This window comes from Halichoerus grypus, chromosome 4 (assembly GCF_964656455.1).
Source record: "Halichoerus grypus chromosome 4, mHalGry1.hap1.1, whole genome shotgun sequence".
NCBI classification, from domain to species: domain Eukaryota; kingdom Metazoa; phylum Chordata; class Mammalia; order Carnivora; family Phocidae; genus Halichoerus; species Halichoerus grypus.
In genome coordinates, this window is record NC_135715.1 from 172,077,189 (window position 1) to 172,096,252 (window position 19,064).

The 19,064-nt window shown below is 38.8% G+C and overlaps 1 protein-coding gene across 1 annotated transcript in view; it reads right to left on the reverse strand.

The window, feature by feature from the left end:
• The window catches only part of BARD1 (BRCA1 associated RING domain 1), an 81,897-nt gene that overhangs the window by 38,199 nt on the left and 24,634 nt on the right, over window positions 1-19,064 (reverse strand). Inside the window, exons 5-6 of the mRNA XM_078070032.1 lie at window positions 5,969-6,049; window positions 4,088-4,260 (exon numbers count right to left, since the gene is read on the reverse strand). Coding sequence (XP_077926158.1) covers window positions 4,088-4,260; window positions 5,969-6,049 — 254 coding nt within the window. The remainder of the gene's footprint in view (window positions 1-4,087; window positions 4,261-5,968; window positions 6,050-19,064) is intronic.

Consider the following 19,064-nt stretch of genomic DNA (forward strand, 5'->3'; position numbering starts at 1 on the left):
TAAAATGAACAGCTTTCCTATATGTCAGAAATAACAAGCTCTATTTATTAACAGAACATCCATTCACCAGAGCGACAAAAGAATCAAATACCTAGAAAATCTCAATAAATACTATGTGCACACATAAACATACATATATATAAAATCACATATATATATAAAATAGATGAAAACCTTTACTAAGATGTATAACAGAAGGCTTAAATAAATGGAGAAACATGCTATGTTCCTGAGTGAAAAATCAAGTTTATTAAATCCACTATAATCCATACCCTTACCCAATTTCAGTCACAACCCTGATAAGGTGTTTAACACAGTGTACCAGACTTCATGTGAAGAAGCTGATAAAAAGAGTGAATTCTCTACCTCCGCCACCACTGTCCCCACCACTACTTTAGCTCAGACTCACCTCCCTGGGTTACTGGACACACCTCTCCACTGAGCTCCCAGCCAGTGTGCAGGGGGGAAGGTTTCGGTGTAAAATTTGACCCCTCTGGCACACAAGGTCTCTCCGCCTCAGCCACCTTCCCCAGCCTCTTCAGTGGCCATCGTCCTCCCAATCATACCAGTCTTACCATCACCAACCAAAGTTTCTAGAGCTGAAAGGACAACAGCCTTGGCTACAGTGTACCTTAATACCCACCAACTCCTTCTGGAAAGCCCATCCTCCTATTCCTATTCTTCACAATTCTGTGGAAGTGCTCCTTCCACTAGAAAGCCTTTTATGACTTCCTCTAGTCACACTTAGAGCCCCCAATCTAGATTTTCACAGAATCTTGTGCACTGACCTATGAAGGCACTGATCTGTCTGTTCACTCCACTAGAACACCAGGAGCAGATAAACGAGGGATGAGGAAGTAAAGGAGCAGTGGCGAGAGTCTGAGAGGACCTAACAGGATGTCACTGGAGACCCAGAAAATGAAGGCATCCGAGTAAGAAAACTACCTCAACCTCGAAAGAATGAAGACAACTAACAAAATGTCTGTTATAGAGCTGAAGATTGCCCTTTGGAAACTCAGAAAAAGTAGATAGACTCTACCCACGTACAACTTCAATTAGTCCAAGTACCAAGCCATCAAGAGGGAAGGACAGAAGAACAGCCTACACCCTTTCCGGTTCCAACCCTTCTTCTTCCAGGGATAGAAAGAGTCTAGTCCTGGTGATTGAGAGAAGAGTTCCATTAAGAGTAAAAGAGACATAAACAGAAATAAAAATATAAGAGAAATAAAAATAAAAGCAGAGAAAATAAAAGTAATATGCTTGCCAACTCAGATTCTAGAGTTAGAGATATTAATGGCTTAAAACGAACAAGAGCATCAGGCAAAAAAAAAAAAAAAAAAAAAAAATAGTAGTAAGAAGTCCATACAGCCCCCAGGCTCCCCTCCCCATGCTCTACGCTTAAACAGAGAAAGTCAAGCAATGAATTCCATCTATTGTCACTTGTCAGTACTTAAAAATACAGAACACTGGCAGAAAGAAAAACAGATCTTAAAAATGTCAAGGCTGTAGGAATGGGAAGCCATGACCCCACAAAAGGTAACATACTATGGATGCCCAATGGACAAGAGACTAAGGATTCTGCCCAGGGAGCACACATCATTTACCCTAACATCTACCAGGAACCAGTGCTACCACCCTAGAAAAGGTGCAGCTTATGGAAACTTGGTTTTAGACTTTCACTCCACACTTACAGTGAATCGGGAAGCAGAGGGAGGCTATTCCTATTGTCGTCAGATCTGACCCTTTTTCAAAAGAGAAGAAAAAATATACAATCTTTTCGTGCATTCAAATACTTACTCGCTTCCACTATGAATGAATGTGGGTACAGACTGTTAGGCACTTGGCAGGACCAGGAGAGCAGGAGTGATTTAGAAAGGCTGGTATAAAAAAGGCTGAAGGGAAAGGGGGATGGGAGGAAGAGTAGCAGATGAGGCTGGAGAAGTTAGTGGTGCCACACCATCCAGGGCCTTAGGAACCACGCTTTGAAGTTTATTTTAAAAACATTAAGAGATGCCAGTGAAGGGTTTTAAGCAAGTAAGTGATTTGGCCAGACTTTTCTACTTTTTAAAAGTTCTTGGGCTGCAGTGTGGGGAATGAACAAAGAAAAATAATCGGAAAAGGAGGAGACCAGTTAGAAAACTGGTGAAGCCAGTCAGGTGAACCAACAATTACTATGAAATAAAACAGAAAGTGAAAAACACAGCAAATACCAGAGTATGACGACCACCAGTCTGGAAAGGAAGCAATAACGTTTAGAAACAGCTACCACACGCGCACACCCCAGATTAAATCGACCCCTGTACTGGTGCCAAGCCGCCCTACCAACCTCTGCCCAGTGTCTTCCCCAGCCTCTCCCCACATAAATCCTCTCTCCCCACTATCCTAACTATATCAAGCAGCTGTCCAATTCAGTAGCCACTTGGCCCATGTGGCCATTTATACTGATTAAAATACATTTTCAAATTTAGGGCCTCCGTAGGCACAGGCCCATTTCAACAGCAGCGAGGGCGCAGCACAGAGAGAGGGCACTCCCGTCACCGCGGAAAAGTCTCCTGGATGCTGCTGGGCTACAGCGATACCTACATCTGCCACTGCACTCGGTGAGCCTATTTACAAACAACACATTGATCTGAGAGGCGCCTGTGAAGGCGGACTCGGCTCACTGTCTCATGCCCACACCTTGCATATTAATAAGCTTCACAGTGCAGTGAAGAATCATGGTGTACAAACCACCAGACAGGCCCTGTGTTTTGGCTCATTAATCCTCACTGTGCTCTGAAGAAAGAGAAAAGCAGCAGGCATCACCCATGTTTTATAGGTGAGGACACCAAGGCACAGAAATTAACCTGCCTGAGGCTATAAAGTCAATAATGGAGTCACAAATAAAAGCTGAATTCCCTAACGCCTTGACCGGTGCTCCATTCATTAAAGTAGTCATGGCTGATTTAAGAACCCAAGGATGGAAACTATTCAGTTTCACCTGACCCAAGCAACCATTTGCTTTAACAAATGGCTGGCTTACCCACAGGAGGGTCATATCTGTTGGTCCGTGTGTGTGTGTGTGTGTGTGTGTGTGTGTATATAATGTGTGTGTACGCACGCATACATGCACGTACAAGCAAGAAAAATAAAAATACAGAAAAACAGGTACCCCTTGAGTTTGCCCCAACTATCTCATCACATGTGATAGAAAATAAAAGATATGAGACACACTTACTGAAACAAACAGCACCAAGGTATGGTACACTCCTGCATTATTGGTTTTTCAATTATGCTATAAAAAAATGACAACCTAGAAGCTCTGCATTTTGTAATTCTTATTTGCCTCTGTAGTCAAAGTAAGCGTGACTTTCATGTGCACTTTCCAAACCTGTATAAGCAACGGGGACATGAAGAGGCAGTTCTTCTATTTCCATTTCAACTCCCTCATTAACTGAAAAGAGTAAAATAATATATAGGGAGACATGATCCAAGCTATAGATTAAAGATATAAAATCCACATACGGCAATTGCTTGTGACACTCTTGACAATAGCAATTTTAAAATGCAGCCGCCAGCATTCACTAATGCATCTCTGTGCCCTGACACCGCAAAACAATTTACCCAGAGCTTCATTTGAATGATGTGAAAAGTCTAAGAAATAACTCGATAGCACTTGCCCAACATCTGAATTCTTACATATTTTAACTAAATATGCAGAAAAAGCACAAAAAATAGAATTTTTAATACAAATTCTGAAGTACTGGAAAGCATACAAAATAGTTATTTCTACACTTCTTTTCTTATTAGTAAGTATGACTCAATCTACAGAATATAATTAAGTGAATTTATGCAGAAAAATCAAAGCTTCTGAAATTAATTTGGCAATTGTTTCTAAAGTAAAGGAGCAAATCGCCCTCAAAATATAAGTATCCCAAAGAAAAAGGGCACGAATGCTGATTTTAAATACAGAATATGATGGTCACGTCTAACCTCAGCTGTGAAAGACGAGAAAGGGAGCCATCTACCTGGATCTTACAGGGTGTGTTCTGTCACAGTCCTGACTCAGGAATACAAGGCAACTAAACAACACTGCTTAACGACTTACACGGCGTTCCTGGAGGCTCCGTAGGAAATTAAGAGCTTGACTATATCCAGGTGCCCGTTCTTGGCGGCATCATGAAGCGGTGAGTCGTTCTGATAGCCGGTGGTGTTCACCAATGCCTTGTGCTGTAGCAACAACTCCACTACCTTCAGGTGCCCATGATTGCAGGCTTCATGCTAAGTAAGGAAGTAAGGAAGAGAGGAAGGGAGAAAAGCGATGAGGAAGAACAATGCATAATATCAATACAATTGCACTTGAGAAAAATAAATGTGAACTAGTCAGTAAATTGGTTCTTATCTAAGTATTCATACAGACTGTAAGTGTTGACCCAGAGTAAAGCCCTGTTCATAATCTTAGTAAGATACATGATGATCAAGATCTACGCAATTCATGGAAAATGGTGTTATCTATCTGAGCCTTTGGTCAACTACTCTTTTTTTAAGAAGAAAATGTAGCTGACCAACTCTGTATGTGTATAAACCAACTCTAGTTCCTAAACTGATCCATAGTAAAAAATTACAAACAACAAAAGACTTAGAAAGTATTTAACAATTAGATCATGCATAAAAAGCGAAATTCTCCATGGCTGAATAGGATTCACTAAATCAGGTACTTAGCCATGTGCTAAGTGGTGCACCCACACATATGCATAATCACCCCACCAAGTGAATATCCTGGAGAGAGTATTTACAAGACAATCCTCTCTATTTGCTGAAGCTACAGATTACTGTATGGCTGGTATTGATGGTAACACAAATAACACAGAGTAAGTGCTCAAGAAGAATGAATGATGTAACGGGTAACAATGTGATGTGCAAAGATGCTTCACGTGCAAATCTTTCCTTATGTTTAATGAACTGTTAATGAGGCCACTATATTGTCCTCCAATTGGGCATACTGTGCTTTTTAAGTACATCTGTTTCATTCATAATAAGCAATACCACACGAAATGTCTGTAGGGCTATTTCTAGGAGGAAAGAAGCCAAATTAGACATCAGCTCCTCTAATAAATCACTCACCAAACTTTACTACAATTTGCCTTACTGGCTGAAAAATACAAAAACAAAAAACAAAAACAAAAAACCTGACCTTTCTTTGAAAAGGTTAGCTAGCCCGTGGAGTCAAAACAAGTGACTCCAACAGGGACTAAACCCTCCCAGCTTAGAAATTTGGTGAGAGGTTATTATTCACAACTTTAAACCTTGTTTATACCTGGCCTAATGAAAATCTCCCAATTTCCAGCTCACAGGGTAAGGGCTTCCACCTCCGCTGCTGACACCTCTACAGCTGCCTTCAAATTGCCCACAATGAGCCCAGGTAGCACTGTTCCCATGAATTTGTGCCATTCCTTTTCCAGACTATACTTCACATTGCATTTTTAGTAATAATAAGGATTTTTTAAAAATGTTTAATATAAGCCAAGATTTTCTACTGCCTCTATATATTTGCAACTAGGTAGGGTATAAATGAGGCTACAATAGATCCTCAGTAAGAATCACTGCCTTGTGATACAATCCTATACCCTGTTCCTCTGACCTCTCTCTGTTCCAAGAAATCTGGTTCTAGTGACATGCAATGTGGCCAAAGGGAGCCTGATGTCGGTTCTAGTAGCTACCTCCATGTCAGCTACATTCAACAATACAGTGTAACTAGATTCCTAAATCTAAGGGTAGTCGGTGAAAAGGTAGCCAATTTCTTGCCTGTCACAATTGAAAAGCTAGATGAAAAATCATCATTTTCCTTTACTTGGTGAAAATACAAGTTCTTCAGATTAAAAAGAGAGTAAATACTGCAGAGGGAAATATACAGACAACTATATAACTATAAAGTATAATAACTATAAAACATAAACAAAATGAGAATAAAAAACAAATAGAAAACTACCAATGGTGTCCATCCAGCATGATCTTTAACATTTGGGTCGCTTCCATTTTGTAAGAGGTACTCAACAGAAGGTACGTCGCCCTAAGTAGACAAATGAAAAAATAAAAAGAAATTAAAATCATCAAGAAAAGAAGATATTGAGATTTGGGTTTGGTTTTAAGATTCTGTCTTCTTAAAGACAGAATCAAACTTAAATCTTTTCTCTAATGCCTACTGCTCATGAATAATAAATAAGAAGTAATGTATGGATGAACTGTTCTGAGGTATCAAGTCATGAAGTCATATAGTCCATCCTTGAATATCAAGTATAAAATCCCTGCGATTAGCAACCCTTATCAAAAGTCATTTCAAAATACCAAATAAAGGGCACTAGCCAAAAATCAACTAATGATAATGAAGTATTAAAGTCATCACTTCATTTGTGAAAAACATCCTTTTTGAGGATGCATTAAAATGATTTCCAAGTACTGTTTAAAGCAAAATTAAGGCTAACAAGATTACTCAGTTAAAACCGCCAAAAACTGTTTTCTTATTGACAGTTACTCCCTTTATCCTTAATACAACAATTTAGTTTATATTCACCTTATTTGCTCTAAGGTATTTTTCTAGGCAAAAGCCAGGTTTATTTCCTCCAAATACTGACACAGCTTACCCCGAAAAAGGCTGAATAAATAAAAGTTACATATGGCAAAAGTTACCTATGACAAAGCTGTGTTCAACTGGTTTTGTGAAGAGCTTCTTTAGGGAGAAGGAAATCTCTCCTCTCCCACTCCCAACTCCAATATTATTCTGAAATGAGTTTTTCCCCTCTTGGTCTGATTATCTAGAAGTCCCTAAGTCTCCTAAAGACAGTAACTTTTATTTGCTTGTTTTGGGCTACCTCTCAAACACAGGAAATCTTAAGATGATAGCTTACTTAGTTTTCTTAAAAAAAAAAAAATCCATTTGCAACATACATCTTTATGTTCCTAAATTAACAAAATGACCCTATATACTTAATGGATCTAAAAAATAAGCATTATATATGTTTCAAATCAATTGCCCCAGTTTCAGTTAAAAAAACATTTTCCCATAGTTTCTTAGGGGTGCAAATTCTATACTAGTACAAGTTAACATTTATTTAGCACCATTTGCTCTATCTTCAAGTCAATTCCAAATAAAACCAGGAACATCTGTCAAGATACAAATTTGAATTTTCTTAAACAATCCCATGAATATTGGGGCAGATGAACTGCGAGAACCACATACATTCATACATTTCCAACCTTCAACACGCAAGTATACGTACACACACACACACACACACAGTCTTCTGAAAGATTTCCTCATTCTAATTCTACACAGTAGTCACAAAAACATATTAACCTAAAGAAGCCCATAAAATAATATAAACACAACGGTGGGACGAAGAATCACAGGGGAACAGTCACATAGAAACAGTGACATTATCTAAAGACTAAAAGCAGACTCTCTTGTAAGGTTGCTAGACAGTGGTATTTTTCTTTCATGTCACCTCGTCATACTATCAAAGTGTCTTCTGTTAACAAACCATCCCTAGACTTCCCCAAAACACATAGCCAATTTGCAAACTACTTGTAATTTATACCCAATCTGCTTTCTCCTCCATGGTATTAAAAAGTTTGTCATAATTTCATTGTTCTACTTTATGTAAATTTAAGGTCATGCACATAAATAAAATTATGAAAATTAGATAGAGCCCACAGAAACTGAGTAAGCTTGAACCAGTATGGAGTTTCTGGGAAATAAATTAACTTCTGCTTCTAATTTCTTTAAATTACTGACTTTGTAACAGAATATCTTCTGAGTAATAAGTACTCACTTCTTTTAGACTACCCACAACTTAAAAGAATAACTGAGATTTTCTTAAAACCACAGCAAGAAAAAAAAATCATCTAAGGAAAGTTTTTACCAAGGCTTGTAAGAAATTTTAAATGGATTTGGTATTCTCAAGTAATACCTAAGAGGCTGAAAATAAAGGAAGATGTGTACCACAAGCAATTTTCTTATTGCTAACCTTTAGTTCAAAAAGATTCTTCACACATCCATACATGTTACAGCAGTATAAACTGACTTTCCAAACACACACACACACACACACATTTATTTTTCCTTATTATAAAGATTAGCTCTTCTAAAATACAATTAAGAGTAAATATCTTGATAAAAATGGTACAGGACATTAAAATAATGACGACTTACCCAAATGGTTAAGCTTTTCCACATAAATGAACTAATCAGCTACCTAAAACTTCTTCTTTTGGCAACTAGATATTGTTAGAAAATTTTTTTAGTCATCCAGAATGAAGCTCTAAAATACATTAAACACTTCCCTGGCTTCTCAGACTTTACTGAATAAAATAGTTTCACAGATGATTCTGACACCCTAGTCTGTGATGGTAAGTTCCTGATATTAAGGAGGTTCAGTATTATAAACGTGGTGGGTGACAGAGGGAAAACTGGATACTGAGTCCAGGGGATGTTCTAGAAATTAGAATCTTGAAAATATCATAGATGCGAGTTTGCTTCTAAGTTCTCCGCTACTTTCTCAGGAAGGTAGCATGAAGGATATGCAGTAACATGTCTTTACACACAACATGACTACCTTAAAATACAATGAATTACAAAGTCAAACCCTGAAGGAGTTCTCCCTCCACCCAGGAGATTCCCATCACCTTTGTTAAGCGTATCATGCCTTGTAAGTTGCCTTCAAAATATGATTCATTATGTCTGTAGCAAAAGTGTATCATGGAGGCGCCTGGGTGGCTCAGCTGTTAAATGTCTGCCTTCGGCTCAGGTCACGATCCCAGGGTCCTGGGATAGAGCCCTGCATCGGGCTCTCTGCTCGGCAGGCAGCCTGCTTCTCCCTCTCCCACTCCCCCTGCCTGTGTTCCTGCTCTCGCTGTGTCTCTCTCTGTCAAATAAATAAATAAAAATCTTTAAAAAAAATAAAAAGTGTATCATGACATGCCAAGATCAAGCCTTTCTTTCTTCTATTTCATGATACATTCAATGCTGTAGCATGAATTATGAGTAATCATTACGATTTTAATAATCTGCTAGAAACTTGAGGATGTTTATTCCAAAACTACAAATCTTCAAGCAAAGGTGACATAATAACAAAATTTTCCCTATGTCTAAAGAAATATCAAATACTAAGGTTTTAAAAATTATACCAGAAGAACAAATAATGAGTTGCTTATCTTAGTTTCTACTTAGGTGTAACACTTTCTCATAAAATCTCACATTTATGACAATGTTCTCAGTAGCATTTTAACCACAGGTGACATTCACATTTAAATACAAATAGAAACACAGGCAATAAAGAGAACCGACTGGATCTCAACTTTTGTTCTGGTTAAATGAGAATATGCACAACATCCCAGACATCATATTAATGAATACTCTGCTTGAAATTCCACAGTGTAATAAAATGACAGTATAAATAAGGAATTCAAGAATAATCCTGTGTGGGGTTTACATTAAAATACTGCTGGATGTCCAAAAACTAGATGGCTCATCTGTAAATCCATGATTCTGAGGGGAAAAAAGGATTTGAGAACTGATCATTACAAACAGAATCTGCAGGCAATAAAGTAGCTGTCTACGTTCAAGTAGCCTGAATTTAGGCAGTCTGGATATTTACTAAGACCCTTCTACTGCCAAGTACGGAGGTTATCAAGATAAATAAGGTAACAGATGCCTAACGTTAACTCAGAAGTCCACTTCCAGGAATTTAGTCTAAAGATACACCCCCTCACATATGAAACAAAGATTGCTTACCACAGCACTGTTTATAAAAGCAAAAGAATAGAAGTGAACAGGCATCCATCTATAAGGGACATTTATAAATAACGAAAATTCAGGGGCGCCTGGGTGGCTCACTCTGTTAAGCATCTGCCTTCAGCTCAGGTCATGATCCCAGGGTCCTGGAATCAAGCCCCGCATCGGGCTCCCTGCTCAGCGGGAAGCCTGCTTCTCCCTCTCCCGCTCCCCCTGCTTGTGTTCCCTCTCTCGCTGTCTCTCTCTCTGTCAAATTAATAAAATCTTTAAAAAAAAAAAAAGAAAGAAAATTCATAGAAAGCAATGCTGCTACGAAAATATACAGAAAGCTCTGTCCTAATATGAAAGCATTTGCTTATATTTACATATAGAAATTCACAAAGGACACACAAGTAAGAAAGGTAGTTAGCAAAAAGGGCCTGTCAGTAATAGGGTGGCTAAGGGCCGAAATGGAAGTGAGGTTTTCTACTATAAATACTTCTATTCTTATTTTTGAAACATGCAGTTATTACTTGTATTTTGAAGTTAAATTTTAAATGAAGAATATACTCTGGATAACCACAATATCTGAGTCACGTCATAAACAGAAAGCTAAATGAATATAAATGCAAACAAAATAATGTCACCATAGAGAAGAAGCTAACTCTGGGAATTCTGAGACTTACTAAGAAGGTAGAATGTAATCTGGATTTTGAAGGTTAGGTACAAAGAGCCAGGAAGGAAAAAGGAAACATGTAAAGGAAAGAATTTAAGAGTCAGAGAAAAGAACACGTGAAAAGTATTGGTAGCATTAATGAACATACCCAAATAATTCATAAAGCTAAATACAGTTCAGTGTGACAGGAGAATGGAATGGGGTTCAGATCATGATGGAGTAGAAAATGTGCTCATTTATTCAACAAATTCATCTGCTCTGTTCCAGGCAATGTTCTAGATCCTGAAGATGTAACAGTGAACAAACAGCATTCTTGCTTTCATTCTAAAGAGAGAGGCAAGAAACTAAGAGATCTATAATAATAATGTCAGGAAATAACAGGATGAAAAACAAAACAAGCAGGGCTGCTAGGCAGTCTCTCTGAGGAGGTGGCATTTGAGCAAGAAGCCTGAAGGAGGATGAGCACACTGGGCTGTATAAGCCCTGGGAAGGACTGTGGAGTTTATTTTAAGGGGGCCAGGAAGTTACTGGTAGGGGAGCAGAGAATGACAAATTTTGACTTAGGTCAGATTATTCTGGCTGCCATAGAGAGAACTGAATGCAGGAAGAGAACAGGAAAGCAGAGCAAGAAATTAGGAAGCTACTTCAATGGTGGTTGTTAGCATAATCACACCCCCACCCCCGCACAAATGTCTGTCACCTAATCCCCAGAACTTGTATGTTACACCTTACAGGACAAAAGGGACTTTGTAATGTGCTACAATTTCCACTATATTTTAGGGTACTGAGCTTCGATAGGGATTTATGCTGCACTGTCCAGGTGGACCCAGTCTAATCATGGGAGTGTTTAGAAGCATCTGCTGTGGCAAGCTTTGAAGACACAAACTAAAGAACATGAGAATGGGGGGGTTGGGTGAGCCTCGCTGGCTCAGTCAGTGGAGCGTGCAGACTCCTGATCTCAGGGCTGTGAGTTCAGGACCCACATAGGGCGTAGAGATTGCTTAAAAATAAAATCAGGAAGAAGAGAAAGGGAAAGGAAAGGAAAAAAGAAAGGAAAGGAAAGGAAAAAGAAAAGGAAAGGAAAGGAAAGGAAAGGAAAGGAAAGGAAAGGAAAGGAAAGGAAAAGAAAAGAGAAAAGAAAAGAAAAAAGAAAAGAAAGGAGGAGCAAGATGGCGGAGGAGTAGGAGACCTAAATTTCGTCTGGTCCCAGGAATTCAGCAAGATAGGGATCAAACCATTCTGAACACCTACGAACTCAACAGGAGATCAAAGAAAAGAACAGCAGCAACTCTCTATAAACAGAAAAGCGACCACTTTCTGGAAGAGTCATATTCTATCCCTTCATAGTAGTTAATCTTATTTTTGGTATATATATATAAGTTGTTCTCTCTTTAAAATTTTGGGATACAGTTTCGTCTAACAGACCAAAATATACCCTAAATCTCTAGTGTATGGCTTTGTTCTAGTTTCCTGCCTGATCACATTCTCGCCTTTTTTTTTTTTTTTTAAATCCTCTTCTTTCTTTTTTCAAACAACTTCTTATCTGATCAATTCCTTTTATAAAATCTTTTATAATTTTCACCTTTACAGTCATATTCCATCCCTTCATTGTGTTTACCCTTATTTTTGTACATATATAAGCCTTTCTTTCTTTAAAATTTTGGAAGGCACTTTCTTCTAACAGACCAAAATGTGCCCAAAATCTAGTGTGTGACACTAATCTATGCACCAGCCTGATCATATCCTGTTTTTTCTGTTTGTTTGTTTGGGGTTTCTTTATCTTTTTCTTTTTTTTTTTTTTTCCTTTTTCTTTCTTTCCCTTTCTTCTCCCCCGGTTTCAGGTCTCTTCTGATTTGTTTAGTGTCTATTGTTCTGGAGTCGTTGTTACCCTATTAGCATTTTGTTCTCTCATTCATCTATTCTCCTCTGGACAAAATGACAAGATGGAAAAAATCACCTCAAAAATGATCAGGATCATTCCCTGCATATTTTCAGACCACAATGCTTTGAAACTAAAACTCAATCACAAGAGGAAAGTCGGAAAGAACTCAAATACATGGAGGCTAAAGAGCATCCTACTAAAGAATGAATGGGTCAACCAGGAAATTAAAGAAGAATTAAAAAAATTCATGGAAACAAATGAAAATGAAAACACAACTGTTCAAAATCTTTGGGATGCAGCAAAGGCGGTCCTAAGAGGAAAGTATATAACAGTACAAGCCTTTCTCAAGAAACAAGAAGGGTCTCAAATACACAACCTAACCCTACACCTAAAGGAGCTGGAGAAAGAACAGCAAATAAAGCCTAAACCCAGCAGAAGAGGAGAAATAATAAAGATCCGAGCAGAAATCAATGAAATAGAAACCAAAAGAATGGGAGAACAGATCAACGAAACTAGGAGCTGGTTCTTTGAAAGAATTAACAAGATTGATAAACCCCTGGCCAGACTTATCAAAAAGAAAAGAGAAAGGACCCAAATAAATAAAATCATGAATGAAAGAGAAGAGATCACAACCAACACCAAAGAAATACAAACAATTATAAGAACATATTATGAACAACTGTATGCCAGCAAATTAGATAACCTGGAAGAAATGGATGCATTCCTAGAGATGTATCAACTACCAAAACTGAACCAGGAAGAAACAGAAAACCTGAACAGACCTATAACCACTAAGGAAATTGAAGCAGTCATCAAAAATCTCCCAACAAACAAGAGCCCAGGGCCAGGTGGCTTCCCAGGGGAATTCTACCAAACATTTAAAGAAGAATTAATACCTATTCTTCTGAAATTGTTCCAAAAAATAGAAATGGAAGGAAAACTTCCAAACTCGTTTTATGAGGCCAGCATTACCTTGATCCCAAAACCAGACAAAGACCCCATCAAAAAGGAGAATTACAGACCAATATTCCTGATGAACATGGATGCAAAAATTCTCACCAAAATACTAGCCAATAGGATCCAACAGTGCATTAAAAGGATTATTCACCACGACCAAGTGGGATCAATCCCTGGGCTGCAAGGTTGCTTCAACATCTGCAAATCAATCAATGTGATACAATACATTAATAAAAGAAAGAACAAGAACTATATGATCCTCTCAATAGATGCAGATAAAGCATCTGACAAAGTACAGCATCCTTTCTTGATCAAAATTCTTCAGAGTATAGGGATAGAGAGTATATACCTCAATATCATAAAAGCCATCTATGAAAAACCCACAGCAAGTATCATTCTCAATGGGGAAAAACTGAGAGCTTTCCCACTAAGGTCAGGAACACGGCAGGGATGTCCACTATCACCACTGCTGTTCAACATAGTATTAGAAGTCCTAGCCACAGCAATCAGACAACAAAAAGAAATAAAAGGCATCCAAATCGGCAAAGAAGTCAAACTCTCACTCTTTGCAGATGATATGATACTTTATGTGGAAAACCCAAAAGACTCCACCCCAAAACTGCTAGAACTCATACAGGAAGTCAGTAAAGTGGCAGGATATAAAATCAATGCACAGAAATCAGTAGCATTCCTATATACCAACAAGACAGAAGAAAGAGAAATTAAGGAGTCAATCCCATTTACAATTGCACCCAAAACCATAAGATACCTAGGAATAAATCCAACCAAAGAGGCAAAGAATCTGTACTCAGAAAACTATAAAATACTCATGAAAGAAATTGAGGAAGACACAAAGAAACGGAAAAACGTTCCATACTCATGGATGAGAAGAACAAATATTGTGAAGATGTCGATGCTACCTAGAGCAATCTACACATTTAATGCAATCCCTATCAAAATACCATCCACTTTTTTCAAAGAAATGGAACAAATAATCCTAAAATTTGTATGGAACCAGAAAAGACCCCAAATAGCCAGAGGAATATCGAAAAAGAAAAGCAAAGCTGGTGGCATCCCAATTCCGGACTTCAAGCTCTATTACAAAGCTGTCATCATCAAGACAGTATGGTACTGTCACAAAAACAGACACATAGATCAATGGAACAGATTAGAGAGCCCAGAAATGGACCCTCAACTCTATGGTCAACTGATTTTCGACAAAGCAGGAAAGAATGTCCAATGGAAAAAAGACAGTCTCTTCAACAAATGGTGTTGGGAAAATTGGACAGCCACATGCAAAAGAATGAAACTGGACCACTTCCTTACACCACACACAAAAATAGACTCAAAATGGATCAAAGATCTAAATGTAAGCCAGGAGTCCATCAAAATCCTAAAGGAGAACACAGGCAGCAACCTCTTCGACCTCAGCCGCAGCGACTTCTTCCTAGAAACATCACCAAAGGCTAGGGAAGCAAGGGCAAAAATGAACCATTGGGACTTCAAGATAAAAAGCTTTTGCACAGCAAAAGAAAGTCGACAAAACCAAAAGACAACCAACAGAATGGGAGAAGATATTTGCAAATGACATATCAGATAAAGGGCTACTATCCAAAATCTATAAAGAACTTATTAAACTCAACATCCAAAGAACAAAGGGTCCAATCAAGAAATGGGCAGAAGACATGAACAGACATTTTTCCAAAGACATGCAAATGGCCAACAGACACATGAAAAAGTACTCAACATCGCTCGGCATCAGGGAAATCCAAATCAAAACCTCAGTGAGATACCACCTCACACCAGTCAGAATGGCTAAAATGAACAAGTCAGGAAATAACAGATGTTGGCAGGGATGCGGAGTAAGGGGAACCCTCCCACACTGTTGGTGGGAATGCAAGCTGGTGCAGCCACTCTGGAAAACAGTATGGAGGTTCCTCAAAAAGTTGAAAATAGAGCTACCATACGATCCAGCAATTGCACTACTGGGTGTTTACCCCAAAGATACAAATGTAGGGATCCGAAGGGGTACGTGCACAGCAATGTTCACAGCAGCAATGTCCACAATAGCCAAATTATGGAAAGAGCCAAGATGTCCATCGACAGATGAATGGATAAAGAAAATGTGGTATATATATACAATGGAATATTATGCAGCCATCAAAAGGAATGAAATCTTGCCATTTGCAACGACGTGGATGGAACTGGAGGGTATTATGCTGAGCGAAATAAGTCAATCACAGAAAGACATGTATCATATGATCTCACTGATATGAGGAATTCTTAATCTCAGGAAACAAACTGAGGGTTGCTGGAGTGGTGGGGGGTGGGAGGGATGGGGTGGCTGGGTGATAGACATTGGGGAGGGTATGTGCTATGGTGAGCGCTGTGAATTGTGTAAGACTGTTGAATCACAGACCTGTACCTCTGAAACAAGTAATACATTATATGTTAAAAAAAAAAAATATGAAGATAACAGGAAGGGAAAAATGAAGGGGGGGAAATCGGAGGGGGAGATGAACCATGAGAGACTATGGACTCTGAGAAACAAACTGAGGGTTCTGGCGGGGGGGGGGGGGATTGGGGGATGGGTTATCCTGGTGATGGGTATTGAAGAGGGAAGGTACTGAATGGAGCACTGGGTGTTATACGCAGACAATGAGTCATGGAACACTACATTAAGAACTAATGATATAATGTATGGTAATTAACATAACATAATTAAAAAAAAAAGAACAAACGAACGAACGAACATGAGAATGGCCCTCAGCAGAAAATCAGCAAGAAAACAGGATCTCAGTCCTCCAACCACAAGCAACTATCCAGTTCTGTGCAACATCCCAAATAAGCAAGGAAATGGGGTCTCTCTTAGAGCCTCTAGAATATAACACAGCTGACACCTGATTTTAGTCCAGTGAGACCCACACTGGCCTTCTAACCTACAGAATTGTTAAAAAAAAAAAAAATTAATTTGCCTTGTTTTAAGTCACTAAATTTACGGTAACTTGCTATGACAGCAACAGGAAACAGACACATGCGGTCAGGGCAGGAAAAGATAAGCTCCACTAGGGTAGTAGCCATAGAAAGATTATGGCCAAGAAAGATGCCAAGGGGTAGGTGCGTGGCAAGATATTAAAAGAATTTTATTAATCATGTTACCAAGATCAGAGATGATTCTGTAAAGCTGTAACTGCAGTAAGAGAAGCTAACTAGCCTAACAGAACTGCTGGCGGGGGTGGGGGGGGCGATGGTTCTCTCCCCTCAGTGCACACACACCAACCATATACAGTGCAACCGTGCACTCTTAAAAGCTGACTGGAACGATGGAAATGGCAAGTCAACCAAGACACTTTGGGGAAAAACAACAAGCACAACAACAACAAAAATCTACCTTTGACAGCAAAAAACCTGGTACTACTCCTTATCTGGCTTGGCTGCCTGAAAGGTCATCAGATCTACACTCCATTCAGCCACAGTTAACTCTCCTCTCTCCCTGCTCTTTGTTCCATTTTTAGTATGTGAACTTCAGAGCCTCTTCAAATCTTTTTCTAAAGTAGGTGGGCACAAAACATAAATTAAGATAGCAGAATCACAATATGTGGTTTTCTAGTACACACAGATCATTCATTCTTGGCTGCAAGTGAGAAAATTACGGCAGATAATGAAATGAATACTATTTATAAAAAGATAAATATCCTGATAAATCTACTGGGTTTCTTGTGTCCCCCCAAATATTTGTTCATTAAAATCAACCTGGGTGGGGCGTTTACACTCAACTCATTAACAAATTTTTACAACAGTGCATCTTTGTTAAATAGTGACTTAAAAAACAACAGAAATCAATCAGCTTTTCTTAAATGCACTGTATCAGAATCTGTCAACTAGTGACAGTAACAGTATTTGGTAAGTTCAAGAGAATCAAACGGGTAATTCTGATACTGGCAAGACTCTTCCCAGGTAAACTAACAATCCAACAAAACTTACATGAAGCAAACTTCAGTGGAGAAAATTCACAAGACAGCATCATTTTTTCTCCTGGTCTTCAGATTCTGTGTCTTTTTTCCATTGCCAAGGACAAGGGTAGGCAAACTATGGCCTATGGGCCAGACACATGATTTTCTATGTCCAGTTTTATTGGTTTACATACTGTCTATGACTGCTTTTGAACTACGGGCAGACAGGAATAGTTGTAGAGACTATATGACCCGCGAAGCTGAAAATATTTACTCTGCCCCTTTAAGAAAGAGTTTGTCGAACTATGGCCTAGTTCTTAGGGATCTTCATTAGTAAAGATAAATTATTATTATGGTTAAAGAAAAATTCTCTACCAATGTAAATGGAGGCTTGCCTGGTGGTCTGAAAGTAATTACCAGAAAGCAAAATGTAGAAACTAAAGCAGTCTACATTCTTAGTGTTAGTCAGAAAAATGAAAAAATTATGATTATGCTAGCTACTTATGTCTAATGAAGCATTTATAAAATTGTAAAGTTAAGATTATACTAGCTTATGAGCATATATATTAGATATATAACAAGTAAGACAGAAAATATAGTCTGATTTTTTAAATTAATGCTTTGCAAAAAATAAAGTATAACCGGGACAAACTTTGAAAATTCAAGTTGTTCAAAGGATATGTATGTAGAAACTAGCAGTTTTCCTCCTCCCTGTTATCAGATAGAGAGTATTCTATATTCATCATTTATTAGAAGATAAAGCAAGGAAAAATAAATAAATAAATAAAAATAAAACCGTAGGGGCGCCTGGGTGGCTCAGTCTGTTAAGCATCTGCCTTCAGCTCAGGTCACGATCCCAGGGTCCTGGGATCGAGCCCTGCATCAGGCTCCCTGCTCAGTGGGGAACCTGCTTCTCCCTCTTCTCCTCGCTCCTGCTCTCTCTCACTATCTCTGTCTCTCTCAAATAAATAAAATCTTTAAAAAAAATTTTTTTAAATAAAGAAAGAAAACCCTAGGGGCGCCTGGGTGGCTCAGTCGGTTAATCGCCTGCCTTCAGCTCAGGTCATGATCCCAGGGTCCTGGGACCGAGTCCCACATCGGGCTCCCTGCTCGGCGGGGAGCCTGCTTCTCCCTCTCCCTCTGCCTGCCTCTCTGCCTACTTGTGCTCTCTATCTCTCTGTCAAATAAATAAATAAAATCTTTAAAAAAAAGAAAGAAAGAAAACCCTAACAGTTGGGGAAACTCCTTTTTATGCTTTTCCCTTTCTCCATACAAAAATATAGGAATGCCTGGACTCAATGTCTACTCCATGTTCTTCCCAGATGTTTCATGTTGCCAACCAGCCCTATGTTTGGGGGTCTCCAATGGCTTCCAGATCCCCCAAAGTTCTCTGTCCACGCAAAAGACTCAAGGATTTCCTGGTGTATTTACTAAATGATCATAAAAGCTATCCTAATTCAGTCCTAAGCTCTCCCATATTTTATTTTGATAACACTTGCATGAAATCACAAAGTCTATGAAGCTATGGTGCTAAGTGCTCCCCGTATGTGCGGTTCTTGAGTCAGCTGCAAAGATGAACCCTTGCAAGTGTATCTCATGCCTGACAAACGGGCTAGGTTCCCAAAAACTCACACTGCCACACCTCCAGTGTTGAGGCAGTAAATGAAGAGAGGTAACTTTAATGGACAGGCTAGTAAAGAAATGGCTGGCTGTGGGATACAGACAAACTCCTTCATGGTCAACCATGGGAGCCAGTTCTGAGAGTCAAATTTCCAGGTCATTGGAAAAAGGTACGGACCACAACTTTCAACCCTGCAAATCCTGGCAGTGCCCACGACAAGCTTCCGA